Genomic DNA, 26,328 nt, shown 5'->3' on the forward strand with positions numbered 1-26,328 from the left:
CTCTTTCTCCTTTCTACCTTGTCTTTTCCTGCCTGAAGTAACTTTTCTTTCTGCTGATGGATTTGGGGCATAGTTTCAACATGCAGAAAGAGCTTAGCATTTTATTTTACTTGTTCTATTTTGTTTCTAACCTCTTCTTTTTGCCCCTTGAATAATACTTGCCAAAGGCAACTTCTTTGCTTTATTACTCCATGCTTATATATCTTAAACTTTTTTTTTAACTTTTGCTTTTCAGTCTTTAAAAATTATTTTATTCTTTGCCACTAATGAGCCTGCTGGATACCACTCAGCAAACATATGTAGACAAATTAGTATTTTGTCCTCTACCAGGTGGAATATTACAGAGCTGTGTTCTAACTCCAGTGAATCATATACACTTTTCCCATGTTTTTCTAGGGTTTTAAATCCATCACCATTCAAATGAGGATGTTGTGTACTACTTATTTTTAAAGAGTTTTTATAGTTTTTGAAAAGTAGTCTTTTAGTAATCAGCTTGTAGTTTTTATGGAGGTTCCAGGATATTCCTAGTACAAAGGTTGTAAATATCTTAAATAAGCTGACTTCATCATGGGTAAAGTAAAAATTTAGCTGTGGGGAATTAGGGAGAAACACCAATTTATTAAAATCATGTTTTGTAATTATAAAAATATTCGGGTAAAATATATTGGTGTTATTCTTCAGTGCGAGTTACAGAATAGTAATCTCATCTTTAAATAAATATAAGATGATACATCATTTAAAATTTGGAAAAATTGTCAAAAAGAAATGGAATAGATGTGGCTACACTTTCTTTACAAGTACCATATAAATACTAGTAAATATACTAATTTATTTTAAACTTTAATGAATAAGTGACCATCTGAAGGGCCACTTGGAAAAATATATGTCTCCAAGAATTGGGAGTGAATTATCAATTTTCTTACAAAGAGAATTTGCGTTTATTTTATAATGCTTATAAGAATATACTGTTTCAGAATTATTTTCTGAATCTTATTTAATTTAAAAAATTGTTAACTTTATAGGTAGGTTTTGTAGGCTTTGCTAATTCTTCCCAGTTAGTAGGCCTAAAAAAGACAAATATTTAAAATATTTATAATACAAATATTAAGAGTTCTACATTTATCATGCTAAATGTGATATCTTTTTAATTCTAGTTAATGGAATGGAATGAAATCATCAGTGCATTTCACAGAAGGGGGGAAAAGCTTTATCAGTAGAAAAAAGCTTTATAAATCTAAATTCTTATATTTAGTTTTTAAAATACAAGATTGAAAAATCTGTAATAAAATAAGATCATAGTAATAACTGAGAGCTCACGATTAGGAATTCATGGGGGTCCCTTTGTGGTGCTCAGAAATGAATCCACCAACTATTATTTTTTGTACTTTATTCAAAACACTCTTCTTGGTTTTTCAGAATCTAGAGATATATGAGAATAATGTAATCATATGCCTAAACTTTACATTTTAGTTGGGGAGACACATAGAAAGATAACTAGCAGTATAAGCAGAATGTGTCAGGTGCCAATTAAGTGATACAGAAGAAGGAAAGACCAAGACCACCTATTTTTCAGTCATTCATATGAGAAATGTTAACGATTAAGATTGCATGTCAGCGATGCTAATGATAGCTATAGTTTTAGTCCTAAATTTCTACCTTTTCTTTTGCAGTGTTATAGAATAGTTGCTACCCTTACTCAAACTGGTAGTTTTGATATAGAGTTGGAAGTGTATAAAAAGATTTATTTGTACCAATTATTAGTTTAGGATGAAGTGTAGTCCTCCAGGAATATGTTTTGTGACAAGTTATGTGAAAATAATGGACTTTTTTGCTTCCATTAAAGGATTGTGAAAATAGGAATTCAAGAGATACCAACATTTGATTACTGGCCTTTGATAGTTAAAAACCTGATGTTTATAATCACATGGATGCTGGCTAATTTTCTTTATTTTTTTTTAATTCTGGAGTTGATTTTTATGCATTGTCTAATATCTTAAAAACATTTTTGTATATTGGATATACATTGTGCATCTCCATGTTGACGATGAGCATATACTCTAATATGTTCATGCTAAAATATGTCTAGCTGCCGTATGGCAACTTGGCTTATGATGTCAAGTGAAAAAATTGATAGAAAAATTTGTTGAGTACATATTTTCTAAAATTCTCTGTCTTCTGAATCTGAAAGGACACAGAGACATGGTACTTGAACTACTTAAACATTTTTTTCTCAGTATTTTCTTCCTCATGAAATTTGTCCTTTTTGGTAAGGTTTGTGGATAAGTTTAGATAGATTCTGAAGGAAGAGTAACATAAATTATGTATGTATGGAAGATAAAAAACCTATCTGATTATATTAGTTCCCAAGATCTCTTGATTTATATCTATTCTACAAATATTCCAGTCTGAATAAATAATTAAATAAATACTGTTATTATGGCTTAAAATAATGCCAGTAAGGACTGACAAGTTCACATTTTGTAGACTTAGTTTTTTTCATATGTTGCGTGCATTCTTAGCCTCTGCCTAGAATGTATACTTTTCAGTGGCTCTAAAAGAAACCTGAAAAATCTTTCAAAGTAGTTCAGGTTAATAGGACTTCCTGGGATGATGGAAATACTCTATAATCTGCCCCGTTCAACATGGTAGACACTAACTACTCACTACTGCCTACTTTGATAGCTGTTACCTCTGGTAGCGCTAGCTATATTATGTAGTTACTGAGCATTTGAAATTATTAGCAGGACCAAGGAACTAAAATTTTAATTAATTTGGATAGTCACAGGCTACTATACCAGGCAGTGTAGTTCCAGAATGTATTCTGTTACCATAACCACAGGCTTAAGATATGTATATAAGTTTCAACATAGCCTTTTATTTCATGGTCATTCTGAAATACATGAGTTGTTTTATATCTACCAGAGAAACCATTACATTGAATTAAAAGTATTAGAAAGATGTTGATACCCATGAAAAATGATAAAAGTAACTGAATAAGGCCATCCTAAGTAGGATTCCTCTGTTCATTCTAGAGGTTTAATAATTTTAGTTGCAGACTCTGGGATTGTTCAAGGTAAACTTCAGTCGACAGAATGCAGAGTTGCATTGAACATCATGTAGAGAATAATAATTATACCCAAAACATTTTTTCATGAGTTTTGTCAGTTTAAATTTGACTAAATATTATACTAAGAACATTAAAATTCATAGTAGCAAAAATATGAAAGTATAAAATGAGTTAAGAATAATACAGTCTCTTAATTTAGATTATTTTTATTAAAATTCTTAATAAATAAATTTTTAATCTCAAAATACCAAGTATTTAAAAGTTTTTATCAAACTTAGAAAGGCCTAATATCATTTGAGAAATTACCAGTTTCCAAATTTAAAGATTTTCTAAAATGATGGATCCATTTAAGTGAGACTGGAATACGGTTTGGAAGAGGAAATAACAAAATTTGTTAAGGGAACATAACTGTTTAATACTTTGTACATAAATCACAAGGCCTTATTTCAGAAAGATGTAAGCTTTTTATAGATAACACTTTATATTAATTCTACTTCTGACTATTTCCCATGGCCATTTGTATTTCACTTGGTTAAGTCAGTTATTCTGGTTTTCTTGCACTAGTTTGTGATTTTTTTTTTTATTCAAGATTGTTATTTTGGTTGCATTTGGTAAAGATTCTTTGGTTCTCAAGTGCATGTAAACTTGTTTTATTGTGAATTTGAGATCTCAGAATATTTGAAAGCACAATTCTAGGGTCATTACAAGGCTATAAATGAAAATGCATATTTAACTGAAACATAGAGCTTATCCATTGGGGACCAGCTGCAGCACACATATATTGTACTTATGATTCTTTTTTGCTGCTTTCTTTTTCCTTACACTAGAATTTAGCTGGCTTGATGTGGAAAAAGACCAATTTACATGAACATTTAATGTTGACTGCATTTGTCATTTCAAATCAAATTTGTAAGGGCCAGAAGATTTAAGTTGTCCGTGTAATCTGTATATTTTACAAAGTTTGTTGGCTCTTTCTTAGGTCATGTTGAAAAAAGTGCCTTTTTGAAATCAGTTTTCTATATTTACTTCATTCTAGGTATTGTTTTCTCTTTTCTCCCCTGTAATGTCTCCCCAATCCATGTTTTTTCCTAGCCTTCAAGATGGTCAGCAAGGCCAGCAGTCCACAGCCCAGGTCAAAGTCCAGTCCCGCCCCCATTCCCAGGCTGCAGTGCTCAGTGCTAGTGCCTCCTTGCTGGTGAGAAATGGGAGTGTCCACTTAGAAGCATCACATGACAATGCATCTGCTGTAGGCGGTAGCAGTTTGCAGGATGAACTTGGTATGCAGGCCTTATGTAATCTTGATGATACAAAATCTATAATGCAGAAGATAATGGGTAACAAGCAGTTCTTTTTTGAGATAGCTTCAGTTTGGAACTATGCCTAGCAGCACTTTTTGTATAGGATTTGCCCTATGTGATAGGAAAATGTGACTTTTGCTTTTTCCTTTTCTGTTTCTCTCTACTCTTAGTCTATATTTTCTATTGGGCTTGTCCATTTTTAATAGATAGTTAAAGTGTTACTATATGTTCATACTCAATTCTGTTTTCCTCAGGCATTTGTACCATGTAGGAGAAAATGTTGACTTAAAAAAAGATTCTTAGTAAACTTTAATTTCTTTGAATATTTTGAATGTGCTATAGGAAAGGGAAAAATGCTTTCTAATTGTCTGCCACTATAGAATCTTTCTTTAAGGTATTCTATATTTCACAATATGTTCATCATCAGTGGTAGGATTTATTATAAATCAAAATTTGAGGACATCATGGATCCATACTAATGTTACATAGTAATGTTATAAAGTTTATTTCTGGTTTTATTAATACATTTATAAACATACATATAAATTATTGAATAATTAATTCTCAGAGATGTGGTATCATTAAACATCAGTGATACATATCTACTCAAATATCTGCCTTATGCATTATTTAAGGATGATACTTTATATTACTTTGGTTTCTATGTCTCTGTATAGTCTGGCTTTCTTGTTCTCAGAATGCAGGTTAGTAATGGTTTAAGTAAATATTTAATGAAGAAAATCTAGTTATTCAAAAATATTCACTTGAAAGTGTTTACTCATTGTGATTTTGTTTATTCATTATAATTGCTTTTTACCTGCGAAGATGATAATCCAGTTACTGCTTTGACTGGAAGGATATGAGGTATAAGTTGTCCAAATTAGGATTTAATAAAACTTTATATGCTACCAGTTCAACTCTTTTCCTATTTTGTAAAAATGCTTAGTTGTAGAGAGATATTAATAAATATGTATGCATATTGATGAAAAGTGTCATCTTCAGCAGATCTCACAGACACTTGAAAATGGTAATCTAAGATATTTATAACAGAATGTATGGTGAGTTCTAAATAAAATGAGAAAACAATAAAACATTTTAAATTTGGTATGCTTTTGCTTTTGAGTTTGTAATTTGGAGAGGCAAGAAAATTTATAAGGAGGCTGCTTGAGGGAGAATGAGGTAGACACTAATTTAGCTACTTGTTTTAGTTGTAAGTGATAGTTCTTTGGTTGCAAATATATTCAGTTATGTAATAACTTTATATTGCTATATCTCTTTGTTTAACCCAAAGGATTTGTGAATCTGTGAATATAAAATTACAGTCACCATCTCATTCCTCATTGGCTTTATAGTAGTGTATCAGCTAAAATAAAAGGCTTCCTTTTAATCTCTTTCAGAGTTTTAGACTTTTATCAGCTCAAGCATAAAAGGAAATAGTAGATGATTTACCTCCATAAGAATTCTTAGTTTGCTCAAAAAATTTGCTAAGTGAGTTTTAATGATTAAGTCTCATTCTAAATTATATGCCAATTATTGAAAATATTTATGTATGAACTGCTTTGCCAGTTCTGAAGATTAAAAAACCCTCTTACTTTAGCATCTGCTGGGGGATATTCAAGATACTCTCTTCAAATTTGGATTTTATCTTTTGTGTTAACTGCCACCTTAAACTAGGTCTTGCTCAGTCGTATTTGAATGCTGCCAAATTGAATGCTTAGTAATAATGAGCACAAAACAATCAATGGAGTGTATATCTGTTTTAAAGCCTATAAAGTTGACCAAAAAAGATTCTGAAAATGAACTGCAACTAAACTTAAAGCAGTTGGTAGAGAAGCTAGAATATTTTTGTTGTGTGGTTTAATTTTCTACATGATTTTAATTAGCAGTGAATTATGTGAATGAAAATATGTGAATGAATTTGGGTACTTCTTACTCAAATATGTTAAAGTTAGCTGTGATATTCCCTAAAAGTAGGATATTTAGAGAAGATTGCTTCTTTCCAAATTTAGCTGCTTCTATTAAAAATTTTAACCAGTTTTTACATGTGAAGATACATGCATATGCATAATTAATTTATATAAAACATACATATATGCATACTCCTCATATATGTTTGAGTGCATATGTTTGTCTATGTACATGTCCCTATGCTGTTTTGGATTAAAGAAAACTCTGAATCAGACATTGTTTAATTCCAAACCTACATAGTTTTCCTAAACTGTGTTTTCTACATCTTTATTTTATAGTGTCATAGTAGATAACCATGTCCACTTCCTATACTAAACCCTGAGAATCCTTATTTCTCTGTTGCATTTTGAGCTTACCAGACATCATGGAAAAAGGTTACATTAGACATCATGGAAAAAATTCACTGAGGATAGCATTACGAGGATTTTATTAGTAGCTTATTCAGCAGAAGAGAAAGTGCTTGTATCATCTGTATTTAGTAAGCAAAATTGTTAATCGTGGTTAATTTTAGAATTTGAATATAAGTGGCATAATTTAAAAGGAAAAACTTAGGCCAGGCTTGGTGGCTCACACCTGTAATCCCAGCACTTTGGGAGGCTGAGACGGGCGGATCACTTGAGGTCAGGAGTTTGAGAGCAGCCTGGCCAACATGGTGAAACCCCATGTCTATTAAAAATACAAAAAATAGTCAGGTGTGGTGGCACAACCTATAATCCCAGTTACTCAGGAGGCTAAATCACGAGAATTGCTTGAACCTGGGAGGCAGAGTTTGCAGTGAACCAAGGTCACGCCATTGTAATCCAGCCTGGGTGACAGAGTGAGACCCTGTATCAAAAAAAAAAAAAAAAGAAAAGAAAAAACTTATATGGCTTCCTTTCTTATTTATAGCTTTCATTTCCATGTGAACCTAGTTAAAAAAAAAATTGGGTTCAAATGACTTAAGTGGTAGATGAGTTTTGGAAGTTAACATCTTTGAAAAGGGTATTTCTATCAGGATTTCTCAAATTCTTCAGTATAATATGTTGTTCTTTATTTTAAAGACCACATATTAAGGGTTAATTTTCTTCTGATTGGTCTTTTATTGGAATTGCTATTTTTTTTGTTGATTTTATGCTGTTTTCTGAATTAAACTACAAAAATTCTAAATAAAAAAAGCTGTGACTTAGTAATGCCCGGATTAAGTCACACAAGAGACTCTGAACTCAGGTAGCCTTAAAGTTCCATTTTATATCTGCTAATCTTTTCTATAGAATTTGGGAATTAATTCTCAGTTACTAATCTTAGCTTCCTCAAATTAAGACTAATAAGTTGATGCAGTGATGAAACATGCCATTATAGTTGGTAGTTACATACACTCTTAATGTGTAACACAATATCTCAAAATGTTCTAGACGAGATCAGATAAAACAGTAAACGTTGACTGTGGTTTTTACCTGTGGGTGGAATTAGTGGTCAGGGGTGAGGAAATGCTTTGAAACTATATATGAAATTATTATTATTTTTATTTTATGTGAAAAATTTAAAAATTACTGTTACAGTGTTGACAAGAGATGAGAACAAGAGAGTTTTATATTTATCAAGATGTAATTATAAAGCACATATATATCATGAGTAGTATTTCTCTGATTAAGACTTTCTTAATGTATCTGATTTTTAAAAAGCGATGTTTGAATTGATTTTCCTTAGGTTTTTTGTTTGTTTGTTTTATAACTGTGTAAGGATTGACAAAGGAGGTATTCTTTGAGGTAATCTGCTTTATTCTAGAGCTTGTAAACTTGAAAATGTAGTTGGCTGGAAATTATTGAAGGAAACCTGGCAACATTGCCTTTATTATTAAGCAATTTATAGCAGAAACATAAATTGGAAGCTTTTAAATTTTCTACTTTAAAAAGCAGAGACTCAGGTGATCTATAATACTTGCAGTGATTTTTATTGGAGTTAGTCTTGGTGTTTTAAAAAGATTGTATATGCTACTGTGTAGCATTTTGAGCTATAAGTACTTTTCCTTGTTACTATTAATATAGAGTAAGAGGACTGTAAGGGACCTTAGAGTTTATACCTCAGTTCCTTATGTTATGGTAGATTATTTTTATTCATTTGAACAGAAAAGTTATGTCGTTTTGCAACAAGTTTGATTTTGTCCTTTATTATTGTTTTGAGTACAAAAAAATACCAAATTCTATTCTTTAATTCTTTTGGGGGGGTGAGGGGCAACAAAGTATATATAAATGAATGTAAAATGTTTATTTTTATTGAAACAATTAACAGCCTTCGTTATATTTCAAAGGAAGAAGTATTAAAAGGTTTAAGGACTATATTCTAATTTCTTTTGGTAAAATTAGAATGTGCTTTTCCCATCCTTACAATAGAAGTACAAGTTGGTAAATACTGGAAAATATCATGAAGAAAATTAACTCATCTGCAATCTCATCACTCAGAGATATCTGCTATTAGTATTTTGTAATTTATTCCTTCCAGTCTTTTTAAATATATATGTGTATATGCACTTTTAAAAAATAGAGTTAGGATCATGTTATGTGACTTTTGTGCTACTGTTTGAGTTTTGTATCTTGCTTTTTTCACTTAGTCTGAACATTTACTCATGTTATTAGCTGTTCTTTGACTTTATTTATTTATTTATTTTTTGAGACAAAGTCTCATTCTGTTGCCCAGGCTGGAGTACAGTGATGCAATCTCAGCTCACTGCAACCTCCGCCTCCTGCGTTCAAGCAATTCTCCTGCCTCAGCCTCCTGAGTCTCTGGGATTACAGGCACACGCCACCACACCTGGCTAATTTTGTATTTTTAGTAGAGACAGGCTTTCACCATGTTGGCCAGGCTGATCTTGAACTCCTGACCTCAGATGATCCACCCTCCTTGCCCTCTCAAAGTACTAGGATTACGGGTGTGAGCCACCTCGCCTGTCCTCTTTGACTTGTTTTTAAGTGGCCGCATAGCTTTTTGTCACTTAGATGAACGTGAAAGGCAGTACAATATAGTGGACTCTGGAGTCAGACTTCTTGACTTCAAATCTGTGCTCTATCACTTATTAGCTATGGGATCTTGGGAAAGTTATTGTCTTGTCTTGTGCCTCAGTTTCCTCATTTATCAAAGGAAGGCAAAAATAATGCCTACTTCATAGGTTTATTGTGAGGATTATATGTATAAGCATACAATTACAACAGTGCTTGGCAATTGTAAGCTTGTTATATAATCATCTCTGTCATTGTTGATAAAGTATTATATCATTTAACCAGTTAACTAATCCCATTGTTAGTCTTCACATTGTTTCCTGATATTTCCTATTGTAATGAACACTGTGCTGAATGTCCATTATGTAAGTTTTTGTGAACAGTTGCTGTGATTATTTTCTTAGGATAAATAATGTTGAAATGGAATTATCAGTCAAGGGGAATATACATTATTGGGGCTTTGACATATATTATTAATTGCTTTATGGAAAGTTGTAGTTTATGCAGAGTTTGGAAGTATCACCACAAATATTATAAGTTAAAAATAAACCTGGATGAATTTGATTTATGCTTATCTTCATCCCCTGGATAATGCTCAGAAATTTATCATTGTTATTGTGGGAAGAGTATTAGAATATTATTTCAAATAGTTTTGGGTACGTGAACAGCTCTAGGAATTTTATAGAAACTTACAGGGACAGGTTGAGATATTTAATTTGTCTCTTGCTAGTATGTTGTAAATAATTTGTTGAATCAGTAGACTAGATTATCTGCTTTCTAACATTAACCATTCTTAAGATTATAAATTAAAGCTGTTAGTATATGCATTAGTTGGAATATATGTTAGATTCTTTCAAGGAGAGACCCTCCCCAAATCATTGAAATAAAAGAAAAATTTCTGTTTCTCTCATGAGAACCATTGGGAGTCTAATGGGAACCATTTCTGTCAGATGAATGGATTACATTATCTTTCACATGTGGCTTTCTTGCCTGGTCCAGAGTGCCTGCTGTAGTTGTTGGCATTTTCCAGCAAACGGGAGTGAGGAGGCAATAGAAAAGGTCAAGGACATCTAGCCTTTATCTTCCTGAGTGAAATTTGGAAAATGTCCCTTTCATTTTCTCCCACCTTTCATTGGTCATACATAATCACATGGCAACTTCTTGCTGCAGGAGAGGCTGAAAAATGTATCTAACTAGGTGGACAAAAGCTCAGAATTCAGTGAGGGGAGATTCTGTTCAGAGGAACACAGAAAATGCTCTTGGCAGTGGCTATCTTTGGGTAGTGAGGAACTTTCTTTTTATATACTACTTTTTAATTTTCTGATGAGTAATATTTTTTAAATGAAACCATGAAACAGGACAGCAAATACCAATGTAATTCCCCCAAATCTTAGCATCTAGTGGCAATTTCACTGACTGCATGCTGTTATTTGCTCATTAGACTCTTACCTGGTCAATCTTATTTTCTCGTTTCTTCATCAATTTTATGGATATATAATTTAGGTACAATAAATGGCATCTGTTAGATGTGTACAATTCAAGGAGTTTTAACAGACGTGTATACCTGTCGAATACCTTAATCAAGATGCGAACGTTTCCATCACCTTCAGAAGATTCTCTGTGCCCTGTTGCAGTCCATCTCTCCTCTGCCTCTGGTCATAAGCAACCACTAATCTGCTTTCTGTCATTATGATTTGCCTCTTCTATCAGTTGATATAAGTGCAGTCATACAGTATACAGCCTTTTGTATGTACTTTTCCTGTAGTGTTTGTAATGCTTTCTGAGATTCATTGTGCTGTTTGACTGTGTGAGTAGTTTGTCCTTTCTTACTGCTGAGAATTCTGTTGTATAAGCAGGCTGTATATTGCTTATCCGTTCACCTGGCGATGGTTGTGTTGTTTCCCATTTTTGGCTGTTATGATTCTAAACTGTCTTTCTGAAAACAGTTTTATATCCCCACCAGCAAGTTCCAGTAGTTCCCTTTCTTGCCAACATTTGCTTTCATTGGCCTATAGAATTGTAGACATAATGGGTATATAATGGTAACTCATTGTGGTTTAAATTTAAATTTATGACTACAGATAATAAGCATCTTTTGATGTGTTTATTGGCCAGATACATATATATCTTCTTTTGTGAAGTGTGTCCAAAAATTTACTCATTTTAAAAATTGACTGAGGCAGGCAGATCATGAGGTCAAAAGATCAAGACCATTCTGGTCAACATGGACCTTCTCTACTAAAAATACAAAAATTAGCTGGACGTGGTGGTGCATGCCTGTAGTCCCAGCTACTGGAGAGGCTGAGGTAGGAGAATCACTTGAACCCTGGAGGCGGAGGTTGCAGCGAGCCAAGATCGTGCCACTGTGCTCCAGCCTGGCGACAGAGCGAGACTCTATCTCAAACAAACAAAAAGAAACAAACAAAAATTGTGTTGTTGATCTTCTAACTGTTGAGGTATGAGTTCTTTTGATATTTTAAGTACAACTTATTTGTCAGATAGAAATATTTTCTCCCATTCTGTGGCTTGTCTTTTTGTTTACCTGTCATCTGTATCGTTGTTATGGATTATTTTACCCAAGTAAGAAGAACTTGTCTTTTTGAAATAAAATGTGAGTGGGTAATGAAATAACAGCAAAATATGAACTTGTACATTCACTTTTGGACACTTCAGCTGATTTGGAGAGTAGCAAGCAGGAGTGGAGCTTTAACAGTTAACTAAGGCATATTTTATTAATGCAGAACTAGATAATCAGATAGCCATGTCAGTAAAATATATCAGTATGTAAATCTTTCTTGTAGTTGCCAAGCAGTAGAGATATCTGTCTTTCCTTACCAGGTCCCCAGAGCTGTCTTCTAAACCAGACTTTCTTCTTATACCTATCCTTTTCCTTATTCTTCTGATTTAAAATGCTGGAACAACATTGCACATTCTAAGAAAAAGACTTGTTCTAAATATTGAAACTTGAAGTTACAAGTACATAGTGACTTGATTTCCATTGCATCACGAGAATTAAAGAAGTTTTTGGAGCCTAAGATTCTTGGTGTAGGACAGGTGTTGGCAAACCACCGCCTGTGGGCCAAGTCCAGCTCTATACCTACTTGTTTTTGTAAATAAATAAAATTTATGTTTATGTTCTATGTTGTCATTGCCTGCTTTCATATTACAGTTGTAGACTTGAATTGTTGCAACAGAGGTTATCTGGCCCATGAAACCTAAAATATGTATTATCTGGCCCTTAGCAGGAAAAGTTTTCTGACCCCTTTATTTCTCCCCTAATCTAGGGAGAAACAAGTCCATTAACCCAGGGGTCCCCAACCCGCAGGCCATGGACTGGCATGGATCCGTGGCCTGTTAGGAACCGGGCCGCACAGCAGGAGGTGAGCGGGGTGTGGGGAGCGAGCATTTCCGCCTGAGCTCCGCTTCCTGTCAGATAAGTGGCAGCATTCCATTCTCATAGGAGCATGAACTGTATTGTAAACTGCACATATGAGGGATCTAGGTTACCTGCTCCTTATGAGAATCTAATGCCTGCTGATCTGAGGTAGAACAGTTTCATCCTGAAACCATCTTCTAATCCCCTGGATCCATAGAAAAGTTGTCTTCCATGAAACTGGTCCCTTGTGCCAGAAAGGTTGGGGACTGCTACATTAACCAGTAAGCAGAAATGTAGTGAGTAATTTCTGTCTGGGTGAAAACTGAGTCACCACTTATAATAGTAAGGGAGGTGCTATCCAAGAAATTAGAATTGATCTTAAAGGCCTTCTCTTTAAAAGTATAATAGTATATTCATTGAGATTGCATTATGAACACAATGCTGTCTCCATCAGAAATAAGCATTTTTTGTACTTATTGAATACTTCAGTCATGTAGATTATATGTGGTCCCCCAAACGTCTTTTAAAAACTCACTTTATACATTTATTGCCCATGTATCTCTTTGTTCTTGTAGTCCCTCCCTGCCCTATAAGTAATACTAAAAAAATGAGAAGTCCGTTTAGACAGTGCATCAGGCTTAAAGGCACAGAATGAAGGGAAGGTGGGGGAGGTAGGAGGTTAAAAGAAGAAAATTATTCAAGAAGTTTAAGAGACCTACTTTGTTGTTGATACTTGGAGGATGAAAAAAACCCTATAGATAATTTGTTCTAGTAACCACCTCTTTCCAAGATAAATGTAGGTCTATCTCTAGAAAAATGAGTGATCTCAAGAATGCAACAGGCTGGGCTCAGTGGCTAGCATCTGTAATTCCAGCACTTTGGGAGGCCAAGACAGAAGGATCACTTAAGCCCAAGAATTTGAGACCAGCCTGGGCAACATAGAGAGATCACCATTTCTACAGAAAATTTTTAAAAAGTAAGCCAGGCACGGTCGTGTGTGCCTGTAGCCCCAGCTACTCAGGAAGCTGAGGTGGGAAGATCTCTGGAACCTAGGAGTTTGAGATTGCAGTGAGCTATGATTGTGCCATTGCACTCTAGCCTGGGTGACAGAGTGAGGCTCTGTCTCAAAAAAAAAAGTACAATGGGAGTTTCTCAGGTGAGCACTGTTCTTAAAATTCTTGACATGCTCAACTTTGTAATGTGTGGTGAGGACTTTTACTGATAGGACAAGTTAGAGAATCCCATTAATTTCCCATGTCTTCTGTCAGTATCTTGTGAACGTTGATCAGAATTTGCTGTCTGCACCATTCATGGCTCTAGGCAAATGCTTCAAGTATCCTTTGTCTTAAATATCCAATTTTATTCATCTTCCTATTTGTTGCTCATCACTTACTTATTGACCTATAGTTGTTACTTTGAAATATTACTTCAAAAAATGGTCATGTGTAATTAACAAATTTTATGGACAATAACAGTCACTATTGAGTATTCAAAACTAAGAAATGCTAGGTATCTTAACTTTTTTTTTTTTTTTTTGAGACAGGGTCTAGCTCTCTTGCCCAGGCTGGAGGGTAGTGGCATGAACACAGCTCACCGCAGCCTCAACCTCCTGGGCTTAAGTGATCCTCCCACCTTAAACTCCCAAGTTGCTAGGCCCATGGGTGCATGCCGCCACACTCAGCTGCTGTGTGTGTGTGTGTGTGTCTGTATGTGTGTTTGTCTATTTGTGTGTGTGTAGAGACAAGGTCTCACCATGTTGCCTGGGCTTGTCTTGAACTCCTGGGCTCAAGCAATCCTCCCGCCTTGCCTCCCAAAATGCTAGGATTACTGGCATAAGCTACTATGCCTGGCATATCAGCTTTTTGTGTATGTGTCTTTTAGAGATGCAGTCTCTTTGCCAGTATAATTTTTACAAGTCTGAAATTCCAGTTTCTAATCTTGTTTATTTTGTTGGAAATTGATTGTTTTCTCCTTATCACAGAGGCATTCTGTCAGATATAATTAATTGGTCACAGTTGAATCATGATGAGATGCCTTAGTTTGTAATCAAAATTCATGTGAGGAGAACATTTCTTTGATCTGATTTCTTTTCTGTTTATTAGAAAAAAATAGTATTGAAGTATTTTTCTTAATGCAGAATAATATTAAAATGGGTATTGTAATGGCACATTTTTACTTTGGATCTGAGGTTTAAATATGATGGTTTTAATCTCAAAAGAAATAGTAAAATTGCTATGTATGCCAAGAAAACTTGTACAAATTTAACATAATCTTTATAAACCAATAATAATATATACTTATTTCTGATTGGTTATTTTTTAAGCTGCCTTCAGTAGGTTACATTAGCCCATTAAAATACATCTTTAGTGTAATTTTTTTCTGATGTGTTTATCTTCAAAGTAAAAGTTGGTACTTCTAAAGTGCTGTAAGTTGCCAAACTCAAAGATAAAAGAGGGACATAGAATTGTGCTTTTGGAGTCAAGTTGGGACTACACCATGAAGCCTTATTAAAATGTTAATTTGTTCTGACAAGTGCCATGAGTATTTTTAAGAACCTAAACATGCTTCTAAAGTTTAATAGACACACAAAAGCCCCTTAAGGAAAAAGAAAAACACTGTTGAAGTCATGTACTTCTATTCAAATCATAACCTCCCTTTTAGACATATTTTATGCCTCTGCTTAAATTTTTAAATTTTATTACTTGTTAGCAATTTGCATAGAATCATTCAGAGTTGTAAATTTAGGTAGTAATAGAACTACTCAATTTATTCAACTCTCTGTCTAGAAAAGCTTTTTTTTTTTGCATTTTTTATGTTTATTGAAAATGCAACCATTTCTATATAAGTTTAATACTAGATATTTATACATAAAAGACAACATAGTAGTATAATGACATCATATTCTTTTACTGTTTCATTTGAAAATTACAAAGATAATATCTTCAGTTTGTTTTGTTACAGGTACATATTATTTGTAATATACCAAGAACAGAACTTATATGTTAATAAAAATCCTTTGGAAAGTTTAAATACTGAGAAATACTGTAACAATTTAAGTTCTGTTGAATACAGAATTAACATTTCTAAAATATATATAAATTACATTATGACAATACATTTATGCAATCTGTTTTTACTGTTTCACATGCAGTAACCAAGCCCTCCCTGTTCTTTGTTAATCTATGATTTAGTCATTTAATATGATTAATAATAATTCTGCATTTATGCATTCCATGATTTTGAGCATGTAGTTCTTTTTTCTCTTAATGTAAGTTTATTATAATAGCACAGCTAATCATTGATTATCCAATAAATGAATACAGAAAAGAGCATTAAGAAGTATAATTTAAAAATTTTTAATTTTAATTGAGTATTTTTAATGTTGTTTCAGTAGCAACTTCTGTAACTTACCGTACCACTTTAAAAAAAGCTTTCAGTGACACATCTAAAAAGTAGACAAGTTGACAGCTTGTATAATTTCATTTTAGCTCATTAATCTAGTTTCTATTAGAGGTGCTAAGGATGAATGACATATGATTAAAAGACGGGGGTAGGAGAGTCTTAAATAATTTACCTGCTGAATCACCTTGGAAAAAGACAGCAAATGAACTCAGCATTTTGTAGAAAACCTTTTTTTTTTCCTAACTTATCTCAAGAGTATATTATTCTGACAAAAAAAATGTGGCTACAGAAAACACCATAACTTTCATGATTCATAGAATGTACTTAAATAATTCAAATTGTTAAAGTATTTTATCTTCTGGTTCTAGTCCTTTTAAAGAATGAAGTAATGTTTGAGATGTTCTATAAACCCTTAGTCATATTAGTACATTATGGGTTCCTTTTATTAGCATTTTTTTTCAAGTATTTCACTTAAATATAAAATCCTGATTGCACACTCTTTGCATTGTAGGCATGGGAAAATCTGACTTTTAGCCCTGCCATCAAGTCAACATTGTCCTTTAAGATTCCTATTGTTAACCTCATTAATTCCAGCTAATAAAATAAAAACCTCATAAATACTCAAACAATACTCTGGACTAGACAAAATGGTTGCAGAGTTGTGTACCTTATTTCATTGCCTTCATGGAAATTTATATTAATTAATTTATGCTCCCTCTTCATCACTGATAGGGCTACAACAGATCCTCAAAGGGGAAGAATATGTCTCAGGAATTATGTGGAGTTAAAAATTTCATTATAAAAAACTATATTCATTTGCAACCAATATGATTTTCTAAACCTTTTACTAGTTTCATAGTGGTATTTGGCTGTAGCAATTGCTGTTCCTAAATTTTTCATAGAGCTCTTATGGTAGAAATATACAAGAAGTAATGTTCATTAAATAATATAATTATCACCAACAATACTAGCTCTTTCAATTCATTGACCTTTATTAGATACTTTGGAAAACACAGTTCAAGAGGCAGTCACACAATTTTGTGGGCTTGTAGTTTAGTGATCCCAAACTTAAGCTTTGCAAATGGCTGCTCACCCGCTTCAAGTAGTTGTCAGGTGACTTTTAACATTATATTCATTCATATGATCACTTGAATAGGGAATGTGCTGTGGGAAAAAGAAAAAAGAGATTGGTATTGCAAAGCTGACTTGAGTCCCTTCCTTAATACCTGATTGTGTATGTTGACATTTTACCCTACTGTCCAGCATTCCTTTTTAACTCACATCATGCTGAATTACATGCAGATTATTTTAAAAATGTTTTTGAAAAAATGTTATAGTGTATTTTCTTAAGATGTAAAAACTTACGAAATTTAGCATATCTTGAAGGAAAAATTCTGAGTATTCTAATGGCTTTTTAAAATAATCATTTATTTGCTAGGTAAGTTCTCTTCTACGCTGTATGAGACTGGTGGCTGTGATATGTCACTTGTGAATTTTGAACCAGCAGCAAGAAGAGCATCCAATATCTGGTATGTGTGAAGTCACATTAGGAGCATGTGTACTTTCATATGTTTGCCATGTTTAATGTTTTTAAGCCTAGAACTATAAAAGTTAATTTTTTTGTTTTTATGATTTTTTAAAATGTTTCTAATTGACAAATAAAAATTGTAAATATTTATGGCATCCAACCTGATGTTTTGAAATATTGTATACATTGTAGAATGGCTAAATTGAGCTAAAATTAACATGTATTACCTCACATACTTATAATTTTGTTTGTGGTGAGGACACTTAAATCTACTCTTTTAGTGATTTTCAAGTATTTAGTACATTGTTAACTGTAGTCACCAGGTCAGATATAAAATTTATTTTGAAAACATCTTTATATTGACTGTAATAATTTGTCACAATACATTTGTTTCTAAAAACTTAAGGTAGAATTTTTTTGCTGTGGAAAAAAGAAAACATTATTTTTAAAATAAAAGCTATTCTGTGTTTTAAAGCTAAATCAAAATATTCCGAAGATCTTATAGTGGCACAGTGTTTTCCCACAGTGTCAAATTCAGTTGTAAATTTCACGTTCTCTATATATTGTATAATGTATTAAAGCTAATCAGGACTTAACTCTTCTTCTAAATTCTTACATAACTAAGTTCAAGCCCATCAGTTAATTCTCTTTCTTTATGTAATTTTAAAATTTTATTTCCTTGTAAGTGTTTGGTCAAGTACCTTTTTAAATAATCAGCTTTCATTTTGTTTTAAATTTACCAGCTTTAAGGAAGAATTTCTTAAAGCGTATGTCATATGTTACCTTTAGCTTCTTTTCTTTTCCCCCTTCTGAAGAAATTTGTAAGATAATGAAGTCAGAAGAGCGAATAAATTAGAAATCTTGATCATAAAACATAATTACAGTTTTAGAAGGTGTTAAAATTTTTGTTTTCTAAAATTTTGATCTTATTGCTTATCTATTCAAATTGCACTTTGAAGCCTATTCTTGATTAATTAGCTTTCTCTTCCCTCAAGAGTTATTGATTCTTATTTTAGGACTTGTTTAATAATACATCACGTCTATTTACATGTTATACATCTATGGGCAGTTTACTAATTTTTTTGTTTTGAGGGACCTTTTAAAGCAATAAGATCTTGCAGTCGTTTAGCTCCACATGCTGAAAAAGTAGAACATATAGGTAACTATGCTCTTTAAGCTCCTTTGGTCCAGTTTCAGAATTCACTCTCTCAAAAAATTATTAAATTGGACTCTTACCCTGATTCTGTAACAGTGGAAACAGTAGGAGGATGGAGGGATAGAAACGCTGTTACCGTGTTTAATGTAATTCAAGAGAACAATTTCTTACACCATAAATGTGGTAAAGTATCAAGTTTTAAAATCCAAACATGACTGAACTGTGGAACCTGAATTATGTTGTAGGTTATTACATTATAGCTTAAGTTTATTGTGTCTTTACTGGTTAGCAATATGTTAATTGTTTTCTTTGGATTATCTCATTTAAACACTTTCACAAGAACGTTGTCATACAGATACTATTGTTATATGTTCCTGAAGAGGAAATGGAAGTATAAAGTGGGTAGGTAACTAGTCCAAGATCTTATTCATTTGAAGAGATTTGAATGTAGACACTGAACCAGAGGCTATGCTCTTGTCACAACTCTAGGAAAATGCTATTTTACATTTTGAAGTTAACATGGAAAAGTGAAGATATGTGAATCTCATCTGATTGTTAAAGGATATATTTTTCTTTCTGTTTGACAAACTGTTCCCTAAAGTCTTTTTTATTTTATTTTAGTGACACAGATTCTCATGTATCCAGTTCTACCTCAGTTCGATTTTATCCACATGATGTGGTAGGTTTTTCCTTCTTTTTACAAGATGATGTGTTTTCAGATTAAATCTGAAATATGTATTTATATAGATAGCTATAAAAGCCATAAAAATTGATGAAGTTACAAAAAAATTTTTTGCAAACTATGGTAAAAATCACCTTTGCTGTCTTTGTCCTCCAGTGGCTCTCTTTTTCTAAGTCCTTTAATAAGAAACAAAAGTACAAGGTTAAGAAGCCCTGGGATAGAGTATTTTAAAAGTTATTTTGGAAAGTATTTGTCAATGCTTAGAGATAGAAATGGCTGTGTTATATATAGAAAGTAAATTTTCTCAACTGTACCCAGATATGTGTTTGAAAAGTAAAAACCGTCCCTACTTTTTGGCTATAGTGTATTCCTGGAAACTCCATAGGAAAGCAAACATGGGAAGATGATTGTTTTATTGTTTTCTACTTTTAAATGATAGGGGAGCCTTGAGGTAGCGAAATGCTGCCTAGTACTGTGCCAGATACAGTTAACTTTTGATGTTTTCAGGGGAAAAGGAAACTGGTAAACTTGTGCATAGATGAGTTGAAGTTAAAAGAAATGTAGTGTAGTAATTTCTTGTATAGCCTCAAGTGAGCAGCCTACCAAAACAAACAAACAAAAAACAAAAAAACAGGGGCAAGGGATTTGGAAATATAGTTAACAACAATTATAAGAGACTATGGGAAGAAATAAGAGTTGCTGCCATCAGCTCCAGTGCAGTGGAGCTCAGATTTGACACTAATAATAAGGTTCAAAGCTTAAGGAGAAAAGATTATAAATGTCACAGGGAGAAGAGAAGCCACTAACGATTCACAATAAGTGGTTTTAATGGATTCGCTAGCTCTACAGTTATAAAATCTTAAGATTTTTTTCTTAAGCATTCTCTGAGAAAATCTTAAGATTTTAAATACTTTTCTAGTCAATGATTTATGAAAGATTTATTGATTAATTTATTTTGTTTTAGTTCACTTCCTATTGTCACCTTCTATGGTTTCTGGTAATCATATTCATAAAGAGTAGCCTGGGTGCAGTGGTTCATGCTTGTAATCCTAGCACTTTGGGAGGCTGAGGCAGATGGATCACGAGGTCAGTAGTTCAAGACCAGCCTGGCCAAGATGGGAAACGCTGTCTCTATTTAAAATACAAATAAAAAATTAGCCGAGTATGGTGGCAGGCACCTGTAATCCCAGCTACTTGGGAGGCTGAGGCAGAGAATGAATTGGTTGATCCCAGTAGGCAGAGGTTACAGTGAGCCGAGATTGTGCCACTGCACTCCGTCATGGGTAACAGAGCAAGACTCCGTCTCAAAAAAAAAAAAAAAAGAGTGTACTAGAGAAGAAAATTAAGAGGCTTAGATAACTGATAAGCTAATTGAGTAACTCTTGAATCTTGAAGGTTTTTTTGAATAAACATATTTAATAAATATTGAAGATATTTTCAGCCTTTCAATGCTGACTTTCTTTTAGCTCTCTCTCCCACAGATTCGATTGAATAGACTATTGACCATTGATACAGATTTGTTGGAGCAACAGGACATTGATCTAAGCCCTGACTTGGCAGCTACTTATGGCCCAACAGAAGAAGCTGCCCAAAAGGTTAAACACTATTACCGTTTTTGGATTCTACCCCAGCTGTGGATTGGCATTAACTTTGACAGACTCACACTTTTGGCCCTGTTTGATAGGTGAGATTATATTATGATATTAACAATATGTGTAGATTTTAAATTGAAGTGTCCTTAATTACCCACTGAGGTTTTTAACTGGTGATCATGTTGAGAAATGTTTTCTGCTTTTGTCCTCTTGAGATAAAACCTAAGATAACAGGGCTTCTAAACATTGCCTATTTTAAATCCATTAAAAATATTTTTGTTGCAATTTTAGTACTTTATACAAAGAAATTATTTTTGTTATCAATGAGACTCATACAACTGCTACTCAAAAGCCAAAGAATATGAGATGTTAATGATCTTAAGATTATAGGTAATATAATCCAAAATACTATGTAACAGTTATAAGAGGAAGATTCTGTTTCTGTTTCTTAACCCTATTATATTAATGGCAAACACATGAGTCTACTGTATTGCAAACTTGGTGACCAACAGCTGCTTCCAGTCAACATGGAGTAATAGGACTGGATTTATATCCCATGTGAAACAACCAAAAATAGACAAAGTACGTGAAACAATGGTTTTCAAGACATTGGAGATGAGAAAGAAAAGGACAGTGATCCCTGAGAGATGACAACAAATAACATGAACCCTACAATTGCCCCAGCTTAATGCTCTGAGAGAGTTTCTAGGCTGCAAGACAGGAAGGGAGAACAGAAGTAGAGTCCAGCCAACTTCCTGAGTTAAGGAGATAGAGCTAAGAGTCCAGGGAGACTATGGCAGTTAGAGCCCATAGGACAGACTGTCAGAGAGGAGAGAGCTGCTTAGAGAGAGAACCTTAGAGATCTGCATTGAGTCACCTTGACTGTTTGACAGAGTATGGATAAGTTCCTGTATGCGAGGAAACTATTTGAGGCTAGGGAAAGAGCCATGTGAAAAGGAATAGAGGAACAGTTCCTGGCAATCACACAGCACTGGAAATAGTACATTTCTCTACCAGCCAGATTGGAGATGTTTATGATTCATGTTTTATGGTGCCTTGTGTAGAATACTCAGGAAGATCTTTGAAAGTGGGGAATAATTAGCCCTAGCAGGAGCACTACTTCAGACCCACCTAAGAAGTCATAAAACACAGACCTGAAGGGATCAAACTGTTTCCAAGTAACATAAAGTCTAAGAAGATTTATGGAAATCCAGAAATACACAGCACCCAACAAGTTAAGATTCACCATGTCTAGCATTCAAAGATGACCAGATGTGCAAAGAAGTGAGAAAACATGACCTATAACAAGAATAATAAATCAGTTGAGACCAAACTGTAGCTTGCATAGGTATTAGAATTAGCAGACAAGGACATTAAAACAGTTACAATTGCTTTACAAATGTTTAAAAAGTTAACTACAAAAAAAAAACAAAGAAAAATATAAAAAGTTAACTACAGACATAGAAGATACTTTCAGAAGTCCCAAATCAAACTTATAGAGTTGAAAACTATAATCCCTGAGATTAAAAATATACTGGATGTGATTAATGGTAGATTGAACCTTGTAGAAGAAAAGATTAGTGAACTTGAAGACAGCAATGGAAACTATCCAGAATGAAACAGAAAGAAGAGTCTTCTCCCCACTGTCCCCAATGAAAAGAGTATAAAAACACAATGAGAGAAAGCTGTGGGACAACTACAAGAGGAAATAAGGAGACCAAGATTTTGAAGAAATAAGGGTGGAGAACTTTCCAAATTTGATGAAAACTATCACATTCAAGAAGCCCAGTGAACCTTAAGCATAAAGTACTTGAATAAAACTACACCAAGACACACAACTACTCAAAACCAGTGATAAAACTTTTTAAATTGCAAGAGAAAGAGGAGCAAGGAAAAGGAAGATATCCTTTTTATTGTTGGAAATAATGAAATGAAAAGACAGCAGAGGAACATCTTTAAAGCACTGAAAAGAAAAAAACCCTATCAACCTACAATTCTATACATAGCAAAAATATCTTTTAAAAACCAAAGTGAAATAAAGACATTTTCAGATCAGGAAAAATTCTTTATGAGCAGACCCACACTACAAAAAATGTTGAAAGATGTCTTTCAGGCAGAAGGAAAGTTATCTCAGATGGAAATATGAGTCTACCCAAAGGAACAAAGATAAATGGAAATGGTAAGTCACTACATGGATAAATATAAAAGATTTTTTTTTATTAATTAAATCTCTTTAAGAGTTAACTGTTTAAACAAAAATAATGCTTTGTGTGGTTTATAACATGTAAAAGTAAAATTTATGATAATAATAGCACAAAGGCAGAGAAGGGAGAAATAAAAGCATACTATTGTAAGTTTCTTATATGTTAAGTGATATATCATTGAAGGTAGACTGTCATGAATGTGTATTGTAGATATTGAAGGTAGACTGTCATAAATGTGTATTGTAAACCCTAGGCTGCACACAGTGGCTTATACCTGTAATCCCAGCTCTTTCAGAGGCTAAGGCAGGAGGATCACTTGTGAGCCCAGGAGTTTGAGGCCAGCCTTGGCAACCTAGTGAGACCCTGTCTTTACAAACATATTTTTAAAAATTCTTACCAGAACCTACCCTAAGGCAACCATTAAAATAACAAAAGACTTGTAGCTAATATGTCAAAATGAGATAAGATGGATTGTAAAAATTACTCTGTTAATCAATAAAATGGAAAAAGATCAAAGAACAGATGAGACAATAGGAAACAAATGACTTGGCAGATTAGATAAAAAAGAACAAGATTCAACTCCAAGCTGCCTACAAGGAATGTACTTTAACTGTAAAAACAGAGGCTAGTGTGGTGGCTTATGCCTATAATCCCAGCACTTTGGGAGGCCGAGGCGGGTGGATCACGAGGTTAAGAGATCGAGACCATCCTGGTCAACATGGTGAAACCCCGTCTCTACTAAAAATACAAAAAATTAGCACTTCTTTTTAAATAATTGATAGACTATTTAGAAAATCAGTGAGGATATATAGTAAACTTTAACAGTATTATCAACCAACCTAAATTGGTTGACATTTACAGAGCACTGCACCCATAACAAGAGAATATACATTTTCCTAACTGCTCACAGAACATGTACTAAGATAGATCATATTTTTAGCCATAATACAAGAGTCAGTAAATTTTAAAAGATCCACTGTCCAATCGTACTTAGTGGGATTAAATGGTAAATTAAAGCAAATAGAACCTTGGAAAATCCCCAAATATTTGGAAACTAAATAACACTTCTAAATAACCCATGGATTAGAGAAGATGTCAAGAGAGAAATTAGTAGATGCCACTAAACTGCAGTACTTAGGAAAATTTATAGCACTAAACACCTAGATTAGAAAAGAAGGGTCTCAAATCAATGACTTAACCTTCCACTTACTAGAAGAACAAGAGCACATAAGCCCAACTGAACAAAAGAAACGTAATAGTAAAGAACAAAATAATTCAGTGAGGACACAGAGAAACAATAAAGAAAATCAAGGAAATGAAAAGTTTGAGAACATCAATTGATAAACCTTTAGCCTGCCTGACCAGAAAAAAAAAGAAGAGGAAAGACATAGATTACCAATATGAAGAATGTTAGTTAATCACTACAGACTGTACAGGTATTAAAAGGATAATTAGAGAATGATATGAGCAGCTATATGCAAATAAATTCAGCATTGGACAAATGAACAAATTTCTTGAAAGGCAAATTATGAAATTTCATTCTGAAAGAAGTACATGACCTTAATTGTCTTACATGTATTAAGTAAGTGGAAATTGTAGTTTAGAAACTATACCACAAAGAAAACTCTAGGCCCAGGTGGCATCAAAATAATATTCAGATGAATGAAATGGAGAAAGGGTAGCCTTTTCAACAAATGGTGGTGGAACAATTGGATTTACATATGTAGAGAAATAGAGATGGACGCAGAGGTGTATGCTCAGGAGGCTGAGGTGAGAGGATTGTTTGAGACCAGCCTGGGCAACATAGCAAAACCTCATCTCAAGCAAATAAAAATAAGGAACTTGTAGCCTTACCTCATGCCACATTATGAAAATGTATCATAGGCTTAAATGTGAAACCTAAAACAAAACTTCTGGGAAAATAAAAAAACATAGGAGAAAATTTTTATGAACTTGGATTAGACATTACTTAGCTATGACGCCAAAAACAAGATCAATAAAAAAAGTTGATACATTGGACTCATCAAAATTGAAAATTTTTAAAAAACTAAAGACAAGACAAGACATGTTCAATGACAAGCACTATTCAGGCAGGCCAAGGATTGAAAAGAGGTCATTGAATTTAGCAAATCTGAAATTGCATAACTACCACCTAAAATCAAATAGAAATGCCAGTAACGTACTGATTTGGAAATATTATTGAACTTTTTTATCTGGTAGAACCATTAAAGGAAATAGTACAAAGATGTTTATGAATTTTATTTTTAGGCCCAATTGATTGTGATAAATATGGAATTGGGTTAATAAAAAATTTTTTTTAAATGATTATAAAAGTAATTCCTTATTGTAGAAAATTTAAATATGTACAAAGTTTTGAAGACAGAGGCAAACCATAATTCTTCCATGGAAAGAAGCATCGTTAGTAATGCTATTTTTGATGTATTGTCCTTTTTAACCTATTTGTTTAATTTTTTAATAGCAGAACTTATATCCTTCTATGCTTATGGTTTTTTGTCCTGCTTTCTTTATATAGCAGATGTGCTGAGCTTTTTTTTCATTTTTTAATAGTCTTTAAAAATATGACTTAAAAGTATTTTAGGATGTAAAATAAACTAAAAGATGTATTTGTATAACATTTTGTGAATAAAATTTTCCCGAGAAGTAATGAGATAGATTCTTGTGTGTGTATGACATAAAAATAATCTTCATTTATATAGATATATATACACACACACATATATATATGTAAATCTTGAGCATCATATTGTTTCTCTTACAATGTCAGTTTAATAAAGTATAGAATTGTCTTAGCAATTTTGATAGAAGCAGATAGAGGTTTTTGTCCCTACCTTTATTCTCAAGATATGTAACAGCCCATATTTAAGTAATTCTAATAAGTGAGTTTCTATTTCTTTCAGATGATTCAGAGATGGGGGAGGTGAAATCACTTAGTGCCAGAATTTTGCTTTGTCATATAACAAATGTTTTAAATTTAATTTTCTAGAAACTATTTTGAGATTTTGTTTTTTAAACATAACTTGATTCTTTGTATGCATATTTTATTTGCCATCCACGTTGGTTAG

At 33.1% G+C, this 26,328-nt stretch overlaps 1 protein-coding gene across 5 annotated transcripts in view; it reads left to right on the forward strand.

Annotated features, from left to right (window-relative positions):
* PCNX1 (pecanex 1) overlaps positions 1–26,328 on the forward strand; it is a 208,747-nt gene that overhangs the window by 84,434 nt on the left and 97,985 nt on the right. For 3 of the 5 annotated variants that reach the window (XM_021675042.2, XM_012438164.3, XM_012438162.3), the window contains 4 exons: positions 4,160–4,344; positions 17,522–17,612; positions 19,389–19,446; positions 20,916–21,133. In XM_021675042.2, the coding sequence (XP_021530717.2) occupies positions 4,160–4,344; positions 17,522–17,612; positions 19,389–19,446; positions 20,916–21,133 (552 nt within the window). The remainder of the gene's footprint in view (positions 1–4,159; positions 4,345–17,521; positions 17,613–19,388; positions 19,447–20,915; positions 21,134–26,328) is intronic. The other 2 variants (XM_012438163.3, XM_021675043.2) reach the window with 2 other exon arrangements.

This window comes from Aotus nancymaae, unplaced genomic scaffold, assembly GCF_030222135.1.
Source record: "Aotus nancymaae isolate 86718 unplaced genomic scaffold, 86718_ANA_hifiasm-v0.15.2.pri h1tg000011l, whole genome shotgun sequence".
Lineage (NCBI taxonomy): Eukaryota > Metazoa > Chordata > Mammalia > Primates > Aotidae > Aotus > Aotus nancymaae.